Source organism: Phyllostomus hastatus, unplaced genomic scaffold (assembly GCF_019186645.2).
Source record: "Phyllostomus hastatus isolate PE091 unplaced genomic scaffold, TTU_PhHast_1.1 phas_contig_329, whole genome shotgun sequence".
Taxonomy (NCBI): domain Eukaryota; kingdom Metazoa; phylum Chordata; class Mammalia; order Chiroptera; family Phyllostomidae; genus Phyllostomus; species Phyllostomus hastatus.
The window spans coordinates 1,212,452-1,222,445 of NW_025333854.1; the positions used below are offsets into that span (position 1 = coordinate 1,212,452).

General features: G+C 61.6%; 1 protein-coding gene across 8 annotated transcripts; it reads right to left on the bottom strand.

Annotated features, from left to right (window-relative positions):
- Positions 1–1,525: 1,525 nt before the first annotated feature.
- LOC123819564 (translation initiation factor IF-2-like) lies at positions 1,526–9,754 on the bottom strand. Of its 8 annotated transcripts, XR_006785833.1 has the most exons (4): positions 9,173–9,553; positions 2,841–4,487; positions 2,264–2,533; positions 1,526–1,732 (listed from the first exon to the last, which is right to left on the bottom strand). XR_006785833.1 is itself a non-coding variant. In XM_045839975.1 (2 exons), exons 1-2 carry the CDS (start codon positions 9,551–9,553, stop codon positions 3,921–3,923), a joined length of 948 nt encoding a protein of 315 aa, XP_045695931.1. In that variant the 3' UTR covers positions 2,642–3,920. The 8 variants fall into 8 exon arrangements, 1 of the variants encoding a protein (XP_045695931.1); XR_006785832.1 differs by having other exon boundaries at positions 1,526–2,533; XR_006785836.1 differs by lacking the exons at positions 1,526–1,732; positions 2,264–2,533; positions 2,841–4,487 and adding exons at positions 7,496–8,178; positions 8,314–8,551 and having other exon boundaries at positions 9,058–9,754.
- Between the last annotated feature and the right edge of the window lie 240 nt (positions 9,755–9,994).

The window sequence follows — 9,994 nt, forward strand, 5'->3', positions numbered from 1 at the left end:
TGGGTAGAAGACAGACGGGGGGAGGGCAAGAACAGTGTGGGAAAGGGCGCCCGCCGGCCCGTGTGGTTTGGCTCGTTTTGCTGTGATAACCTGGGAATGCCGAGGTCCCGGCAGAAGCTTGCCGCTGGGGAAAACTCAGCAAACTGTTAAAGGACGCCAGGACTCCCCGGAGGAGGAAGACCGGCCGGCTGCCCACGGAGCTTTCCAGAAACGCACGGTTGCTGGGGACTGTGCTGGGACACGAGGCTCACGGAGAAGAATGAAGGACAAATGGGAGAAAAGGACACACGATCACGTTTTAAACGTATGAACTGTTGTCAACCTCAAGGAAGACGCTGCAATAAACAAAATGCACTCTTCGCGTGTTCATTATCCTTGTTTCTCTTTTCTGTGTTCTCCTTCTTCTCTTTTTTAAAAAATCCTTCTCCGTGCACGAATCGGAGATCCAGTGACTGGGCCACACGCAGCCTCAGGCGGAAGGTGGGACGGGTGGCCGTCTCGGGCCTTTCTGGCGGAAGGGTCAGGCTGCATGTACGCCCTCTCTGAAGTTGTGTTTTTGCAACAACGACAAAAAAAAAACATCAAAAAGCAAAATGTGTCTACTCTTCGACACGGCGACTTCACCTCCAGAAACGTCTCACACGGAGGCACCCCCACCCCCGTCTTTGTGGACGGAGGTGTTTGAACGCTGCATAGTCCGTGTGTTAGTAGAAGACTGGACACGGCCGGGCAGTCCAGCGGGAGGGTCCTGGGCACAGGACACGCCTCCTCCGGTGGGATGCTGTCTCACCGTCACCGGGGAAACAGGCCGATTTACAAAATGCTCGGCTGGGCTTCGAGGTTGCGGAGGAGAGAAACTGCCGCAGAAGACGGTATTGGGACAACTGCAAACATCTGTCTCGGGACCGCCTGTGAGACGGCGGCGTGGGGTGGGGCCAAAGGAGGTGCACAGTCGTTCGTGCGGGAAATGATGCAGTTAGTAAACAGTGGTACAAGCATCCACCCTTTGCACACTCACACCCGTAAACCTAGTTTTGTCCCCCCCCACCCCGTACTGTATCGATACCAGGTTTTCTGGATTTGACCCTGTGTCATGGCGAGGTAGGACAAGGCTCTCAATCTCCAGAGAGACGCGAACTCGGGTGTGCGGACGAGGGCGGGTGCCGCGCGCTCGGAAAGGCTCCGCAGTGACGTCGACCAGGGAGATGAAATCTCTCTCCCTCTCTCTCTCTCTCTCTCTCTCTCTCACACACACACACACACACACACACACACACAGCACAGCCGGGGCAAAGTGTTCATGGAGGAGCGTGCGTGAAAGGCACACCAGTTTCCTATTCTTGGGCCTTTTCTGAAGGCTTGAACCTTTTTTTTTTAAGATGTTATTTATTTATTTTTAGAGAGGGAAGGGAGAGAGAAAGAGAGAGAGAGACATCCATGTGTGGTTGCTGGGGGCCGTGGCCTGCAACCCAGGCATGTGCCCTGACTGGGAATCGAACCTGCGACACCTTGGTTTGCAGCCCGCACTCAGTCCACTGAGCTACGCCAGCCAGAGGCTTGAATCTTTTTAAAAAGAAAGCGTTGAGAAGGGAAAGAGCAGGGGTGCGGAGCGTCCAGGCTCCCCCGCGTGCTTGCGGGGAGAGGCGCTGCGTCCGGGAGGAAACCAGTCTCGGTCGGCGGCGCCCAGGCGGGGTGCGGCGGTCTGCCGTGCTGCGGCCCCGACTCTGCCTCGCTGTTGGAGAGAGAGAGACACACACACACAAACTGTTAGTATTTTAAAAGGAGCTGCAGCTACTAACCGACCAACACGGCTTCGCTTCCGTCGAGCCAGGGTCCGAGGCACCACCGCGTCCCTCGGTCACCTGGGCGCCCCGGCGCACACTGGTGGAGTCACTGAGCCTCACGCTGGAAGGAGGAGGGCGGGCCCCACAAGGCCGCCGCCCTCCAGGGACAAGCTCGGAGGGGGACCCCCCGGGTTTCCATGTCCCCGTGTCTCCACATTTTTTAAGACTCAGTTGAGATCATACTTACGTAACTTTATAGTCTACCTCTTTTTTTTTCTTTTTGTTGGCTTAATAGTATGTCAAATATGTCATAGCCTTAAAAACTCTTTTTAGACAGAACTTTTAACAGCCGCATAAGGTGCTGTGCTGGGATGTCTGGCAACTTCGGTCCCCAGCCCCGGCTGCTGGGCATCCAGGTCGTTTGCGATTGTTTAGTCATCGCTATTGTATGTGAGTGAGTCTGCAGTGAACGTGGTTACCTGAAATCTGTCGCCTGCATCCCAGTTACTCCCTGAAGCTGGTTCCGGGGAGAACCCACCGGCTGCGGCAGCAACACATGCACCCCTGGACACAGACGCCCGGCCCTGCTCCGTCCGCACAGGCCGCCCCGGCCGCTGTCCCCGGGCCCAGAGCCGTCCAGGGCCTGTGCCGGCGGGGACAGCTCGACAAGGACGGGACTGAGGGTCAGGAGGACGGCACTCTGGCCCCCGCCCGGCCACACACCCGCTGTGTGATCCCGAGAACAGCCACTGAAAGACGTATTCAAAAGTACGCATAAAAGTTCTGTGGTTTTTTAAAACCACGTTCGCACCCCCCCCCCCCCCCCCCCCCGCACCGCACAACCACTGCGTGGAACAACAGAGGAGGCTCAGCCCGGTCCGGGGACGGGTCCAGGGTCGGGGCTGCCGAGTGACGGGAAACACTCGACTCCCAGACCCCCGTTCACAGCCGTCGCGGAACAGCGACCGCCCCTCTTTCCTTCGCCTGCCCAGCACGCTTTCTGGGTGGCCCCCCCGCTCCCCAGACCAGACTGTGCCCACTCGTGCCCTGGGGAACCTTGCGCAATGCAGAGTCCAGTCTCCGGGCAAGGCCAGTGTCCGCGGTCCTCCATTCCCAACAAGCTCCCGAGGGCGGGGGTGCGGCCACACCTCACGCCGAACAGCCGCGTCCGGACTGCCTCGCCAGCTCCTGCCGGCAGCGGGGCACTCCCCGTGCCTGCATTTCCCACCGAGACCCAAGCTGTGCCTCCGGGAAGCCGTCCATCACACAGCCCCCCCAGCTTCCAGGACGTGAAGATCGGGGGACCAACGACGGACCACAGCCTGGACTCCAGAGCTTTCCGCCACAGTGTCAGAGAGCAAAGGATTTTAAAAAGAACACAAATCTAATAAACCATAAAAGCTCCTGGACACCGCGGACACAGGGTGCAGGGCCAGGGCATCCGCTGGGGAGGCAAGAGTTACACTCGGAGGCCGAGGCCGAGGAGTGCCAGGCTGCATGACTAAGGACCGGCCGGGCAGGACTTTCCGGGCGGAGCCCAGCTTTGCAAGCACAGACAATAGGCCTGAGTCAGCCTTTAGGGGCATCTGGGAGGAATGCGCAGGTCTGTGGGCAGATAAGGTCGGACAGGCAGCCCCGCCGGGCCGGGTTTTTATAGCCTGTGGGCGCTCGGTCGGGTGCAGGGCCTTTCCTTGCCAGACCGAGGTCGCTGCGGTTGCAGGGTTTTAGGGGTTTTAGCAACCGGAGCCACAGGATGACTCGGTGCCGCCGGGAGGAGGAATTTTCGGAGGAGGGGCGGGGTCCACTCTCAGGTGGGAGCGGGCGGCCGTGGGAACAAACACGAACGGACACAGATGCGGGAGCTGCTGTGAGGGGCGGGTCGCCTTGGCGGCGCGGGCTCCTGGCCGGCGGCCGTGACGGAGGCATGCAAGGGGAGCGTTTGAGCTCTCGAGGCTAGAGGTCGGGCCAGGGCCACGGGCTCCTTGGCGGACTCGGGGACCCGAGGCGCGGTGCCTGAACAGCTGCCGGGGTCCCCTTGGTGCCTGGGCACGGCCCAGGACACTGTGACCCCGATGGCAGAAGAGAGACGAACCCGAGACGGTTTTGCCTCGACGTCCTGATGATCAGCTAGTGTTTTCACGGTGGGGACGGCGCCCGGGCTGGGTCGGTCTCCCAGGAGACCCGGGGACGCACACACCTGTGCCTCCTTCCTGCCCATCCTCCTCGCAACCGGCGCTGGCGGCGGTTCCCTGGGGTCGAGAGGAATCCCTGCGGCCAGCCCCCCCCCCGCCCCCCCGCCCCGTGGGGTTCAGACTCGGAAACATCGGCGTCGCCCTCCGCATGCACCGCTCTCCGAGGGCACGGCTCCAGTTCTGACTCCACCCTGGTCACGGGCTCCGCTGGAAACCCCCCGCCGGCACCCGAAGTCCTCCCCCGTGGAGCCCAGCTCACGCGTGCTTGGGCCTCCCGACGCCTCCCCCAGGCCTCCCCGCCCTCGGGCCGGCGCGGTGACCGGCAGCGGAGGGCCGACCTTTGCACCCCGTCGGCAGCCTCTGCCCTCGGTGGGGGGGGCGGGGCCCAGCTCACGTCACGTGCAGCTTCCTCTCTGCTCGTCCGTTCGCCGGTGGGCCTCTCGGGTGGTCTGACGCTGTGCCACAGTGGTGAGGTGTCGGGGGGACTCTGAAACGTGGTTCCCGGCGCGCCCTGTACACACACATAGAAGACCTTCGATTAGGGCGGAGGCAACCGAGAACCGCATTTTCTAGAGGAAGAGGGTTGACCTTGGTTGAAGTCACATGTCTTCATCGGATTCCAGCCGAGATAGTTCCACGCGTGAATATTTTTCTTCTCACCTTTAAAAACACTGATTTTGGAGAGAAGGGGAAGGGGCGCTGATGTGTAGTTCCACTTATTTCTGCATTCATTGGTTGATGCCGGTGTGTGCCCTGACCGGGGATCGAACCAGCAGCCTTGATGCATCAGGACGACACCCCAACCAGCTGAGCTCCCCCTCACCCCGCCCCCGGCCAGGGCCTCCTCTCGCTCCTTGCAGCCGGCAGTTAAGAATCTGTAGAACACCCACTCTGCTCAGGGCACAATAACACGCCATTGTTTCGCGTTCCAAACAAGTTACCAATGCAGTGGACCCAATAAAAGGTTTGTTTTTCACCCTTTGGTAATAACGGCCACTTTCATGTGAGCAGCTGACTGTGTCTCAGTGGGAGGGGCACGCGGCATCCTGGGGCATGATTTACCGTAGTCACGTGTGCAGTTTGGCACGGAATGAGACGGGACTTGGCATGCAGCCTCCAGAGAAGGGTCTGTGTCCACCCCCGGCTCGGTGCTCCTGCCGGGAGAGACGTCCCAAACCTGCCGACGGGGCGGGCGCAGCCTCCGCACCGGGCGGCGGAGCAGAGGGCGGCGCTGCCAGGACCGCCGGTCTGGTTTGGCCGGAGAGCCCGCCCCGTGTCCTGAGGAGTCTCCTCGGCCCCTTCTGGAGCCAGGAAGCCCGGCAAGCCCGGGCTATTAGCCGAGGTGTGTTTTCAATCACAGGAAGCCTTGGGAAGGGGCCGGCCGCTGAGTCAGAACCGCCCGTGAACCCAGACGCCAAAAGCCAGATAAACGCACCGCAGCCGGCGTGGGAACAGGCCCGCGGGAAGAGAGGGGAGAACCCCCCGCAGGAAACCAGCTGGGTTTCGTCCGCGGCTGCGGCTGCTGGGCGAGACCCGCTCCCCAGGCACTCCTCCGAGCTCCTTATCCTGTGCGGCCAGCTGGGTCCCTCGAACCGCTGCTTCGGCTTGGCCTCCAGCGCGACGATTAAACCCGAGTGCACGGCCCAGCCCAAACACAAGGCGAGGAGAAGAAGGAACTCGGGTGACATCTGCGGACGATTTGGGCCACAGAGGACCCCTCGGGTGACCTGGGGCACCCCCCTCCACCCGACCCCGGCGTCACTCTCCGTGACGGGGCGACACGGGCCCTGGTGGGACAAGTGTGTCACTTCAAACTTCGCGTCGGTGCTGTGCGACGCTGTCCTTCGAAACGCCCCGGTGGGTACGTTTCACAGGGTCAAACGGCCTCGGGAAGCACCGGAGCTCTCACCGATGTTCGTGCAGTTAAATCCACCGCCTTCGGGACCGCACACGACTCGTTTTCACGTGCCCGGCAGCGGCGTGTGACAGGTCCGGTGTGACGTGGATTTGAGTATCGGGTGTTTTCCTCGTCGCGCCGCGAGGGTGAGGTGTCGGGGGGCGGTCTCGGCGTCGGCAGTCCTACCACTTCCCGCTGGGGTTTTGACCGCGATCGTTGGACACGCACACACACCAGCCGTCAGACTCGGTACAGAGGGCGCGGCTCCCCCGACGGTAGCGAGTTCGGGACGCACAGACCAATGTGGCAGCCAGGACCCCCCCAGTGACGCAACCCAGAGACCTTGCCCCCGGCGCCCCAGCTCCCCCGCACCCCGCACCCCGCACCTGGGGGTGCTCGCGTGTGCTCCTGCGCAGCCGCCATCGGTGCCGTTCTCGGCGTCCGGCGCACACGCCTCCATCGCTGAGGGGGTCCTCCTCTCGCCTTTTCCTCGCTGCACACGGCCCCTCCCAGCCCCCGAACTGTGTTCTGTTTGGCTGACCAGCTAGTTCCCCGCGCAGATTGGAAAGCCAGCACGGACAGTGGTGAACAGTGGTTCTGAGTCCCGCCGCCTGGTGCTGAAACCGCGCTGGGCCATTTCTGTGCGTGACGGCACGGAAGCCCCTAGAAGCCCCGACAACCAGGCATTCTTGGTCCCGTGTCCACAGGAGGAAACGGCGCCTCAGAGCGAATACACCACAGGCTTTGCCGGGCGCCGGGCTGGAGGGCCTTGGGTGTGAAACCAGGTCTGTGCGCCCCCCAAGCCCCTGCTTCCCCGCACGAGCGAATGCACTGAAGACAGGGTTTCCCGCGGGGGCGGCAGGGCGCTGGCTGGGGCCACCGTCCCAGCCCGGGGCCCGCCCTTGCTCAGGGCTCCGAGACACACCCCTCACCCCTGTGGCGCCAGCTCAGCCCTCAACAGGTCCTGCCCGGACTAGGTGTCGTGGGGTGGGGGTGAGGTGCTTCTCCCTCCCGTGTGTCTCCTGTTCCTGTGGGGGTCCCTGTCGGGGTCACTGTCGGGGTCACCCCGGCGGCAGCTCCTCACCGTCTGAGCCGGGTCCGCTTCCGGGAGCTGCACTTGGCTCCAGGCAGCAGGCTGCCCGGTCACTGCCCCCCTCAGGGGACGGCCCCCCAACCTCACCCTCCCCAGAGGCCTGGCTGCGGGCCCTGGCTGGGGGGACCCCTTGGGGTCCCTCCTCCAGTCCAGGAGCCTGAGGTCTGTCTGCAGGCCCCTCTCCAGGTCCACCTTCTGATGGGGGGCTCAAATGTTGGAAAACTTGAGTTTCCGGTAATAGCGAAGACGCTGAGGGATCAGTGTGTGTAAAAGCTGTTGGTCCAGGAATGGAAGGTGTGACCCGCCCGGATTCCAGGAGACCACAAGGGCAGTCCCACCTGTGTGCCTGGGGCACTGCCGGCCCTGGAGACGGAACCTGAGCCGCTGTGCCCCAGGGGGTGACGCCCACTGCCCAGGGCCCTGAAGAAGAACCCAGGTCAGTGGGTGCAAGAACGCTGCAGCTTTTGATCTGGAATTCCCTGAATCCCAAACCCCTTGCCTACACTTTTCCTTGTAAAAAGGCCGGCTTAAAAAGGAATGGGAGACGGTCTGCCAGGGTGCGAACCCGCCGTCATCTGAGGGCGCCGGCATCTGACCAAAGCACCCGTGGAGATTCGATCCCTGTCTCTGCCTCATGGGCCTGGTGGGTGACCAGCAGCCTGCGTGCCGGCTCTCCCGGCTTCGGTTCTGAACATCTGGACCCACTCTTTCTCTCAAGTCCCAATCAGCGACAGTCCTGCCCCCAGCACTTGGTGAACAATTCCTTGCGTTCAGTTCCTCTGTTGTAAGAGTCCGTATGGCTTCCAACTCCTCCCTGGACCGGGGTGGACGGATCCCAGGCGCCAGCTCAGAGTTTGGAAATTGACGAGCAAGATGGACCAAAAATGTGGCAAAAGTGTTTACTCTAGCAAATAGGACCTGTTACAATGTTACGGAACAAATACTCAAAACAAAAATGAGCTTCAGAAAATGACCGTCTCCGCTCAGCCCATCGGTCAATGGGAGAGGCCTCCCCGAGTGTTGCGTAACCTTCTGGGGAGGTGCCTCTGCGCCCGGCTCTTTCCACTCGGTGAGGCTCATGTAAGCTCCTCCAGGTCCTGCTGCTGCTAAAGAACACCCGTTGGATGGGCCATCACAGTTCATCCGGTTACGTTCGACAGGCGCTCACTTAAATATTCATGTCACGGCCCTGCGGTCCACGCGCTGACAGTTCTACTGGGACAACAATGGCCAAGGACATTTCCCACGTGGAAGGCTGCGGCCGCGGCCTGGCCGGCCAGGGGCAGCCACCCTTTGTTGTGGTGATGACCTCCGCAGGCCTAGGCACGTTCCCGAGGGTCGGCTCACCTGGGAGGGGGCCCGAACGAGCCACCCTGCTGAAAGCTGGCTGGCGTTTCACAAAGAGCATCTGGTGAACATTCCAGGGAGCTGAGCCACGGATTTGCTTAAAAACGCCTCCGTTTCGACCCGGGAACCCATGACCAGATAGATCAGTGCTCCAGCCCACCCTGGGGTGAGTCTGGTTGAAGGAAAGTCTTCCAGGCGGCAGGCCCCCTTTTTCCATGTATTTTTAATTCGGTGGCTTCTGTAAAGGGAGAGGATTGAAATCAATCCCCTGCAACTGGGCCTCGGGGAAACAGGATCCCCCCCAGGGCTCGAGGCCGGCGGGCTGGGCTCTGGGCCTGCGCAGAGCCTCCCGGGCCGGTGCCTCAGAGGCAGTCGGGAGTCAGGGCGTCGGGGTGCCCGGTCTGGACGTCCAGGGCCTTCTCCGGCTTGCGGCAAACCTCGTCCTGGGCCACTCCTCCAGGACTGCTGGGCCGAAGGCCATTTCCCCTCAGTCCCAAGTGCCACAGACAGAACGGCCCCCTCACCCTCCTCGGCCAGGAGCCCTGGGGTGGGGGCGGCTGGCACCCTACGCCCCACCCGACGGGTGCAGAGGTCCCAGCACAAACATTAGCTCTCACCCACGTTCCCAGGACTTTAAAGACTTCGGCACTGTAGAAAATAGGTAGTCAGCTTGTGACAGCTACAATCCTGCTCCTGTTTCAGCTTAAAAAAAAAAAAAAGGAGAAGAAAACAAGGAAACCGTACTCATTTCTTCCTTCCACAGCTCGGTGAAGTTCCGAAATGTGGAAAGAATTCCTCAGCTCGGTAGAAGCACCGGGCTGGGGCATTCCTTTGGCCATTTCAGCTGACGGCTGCATACCTCCGGGTCTGACGCGTCCTCGCCCCGGTGCTCTGCCACCGTGCCGCCCGGGCGCTGTCTGTCTGCGGGGACGGGAGAGCCCCCAGCGGGGCCCGGCGCCCAGCCGCACCTGGCCCAGCCCGAGGCTGCACCTTGGGGGAAACCGCAGCATCCCTCCAGCTCTTTCCACGTCGGGAGCTGGGCAGGTAGCAACGGCCTTCTTAGGAGTGCCTGCCTGTTCCCCTCGCATCCAGGGAGACGTGGGAACGTTCGCCCGGTGAAAGGAGACGGCAGTGAGTGTGACACAGGGCAGTGACCTCCAGGGCCACTCTTGCAGGCCGGGACACCCTCCCCGGAGGAAACGGAAAAGCTGACCGGGCCTTTTCTGTCTGGGATCCGCATGCTCTTGGCCCTCTTCCTGCAACAGCTTGTATTTAATTCCTTGTTTTATTTGGCAGAGAGCAAACGAGGAAAACAAGGGTATTAATAATGACGATCGACATTTGAACTTCCTGGGTACAACGTGTGCTTGTACCCAAGTGGTGAATAGAATTTTTTAAAAAAAGATTACTTGCGTGCTATTTGCCACCCACTGAAATCATTCCGTTTTCCTTTGTCCCCGAGAAACCCGTGTTTGTCCCTGTGGCATTTGGGCACACACTCCTCCTTCCTTCTCCGGTTCTGGCGTTGCAGAGGCCGGGTGGTGTCGTGAAGCGGCTTGGTTTCTTCCTCCCGCAGCCCCCGCCCCGGAGCCGGGGCGCGCCAGCGGGAGACGCGGTGGCGGCGGCGGGCGAGGGGAGCGGCGCCCGACGGTGGCCTGTGTTCCGTCAGCGAGCTCCTCGC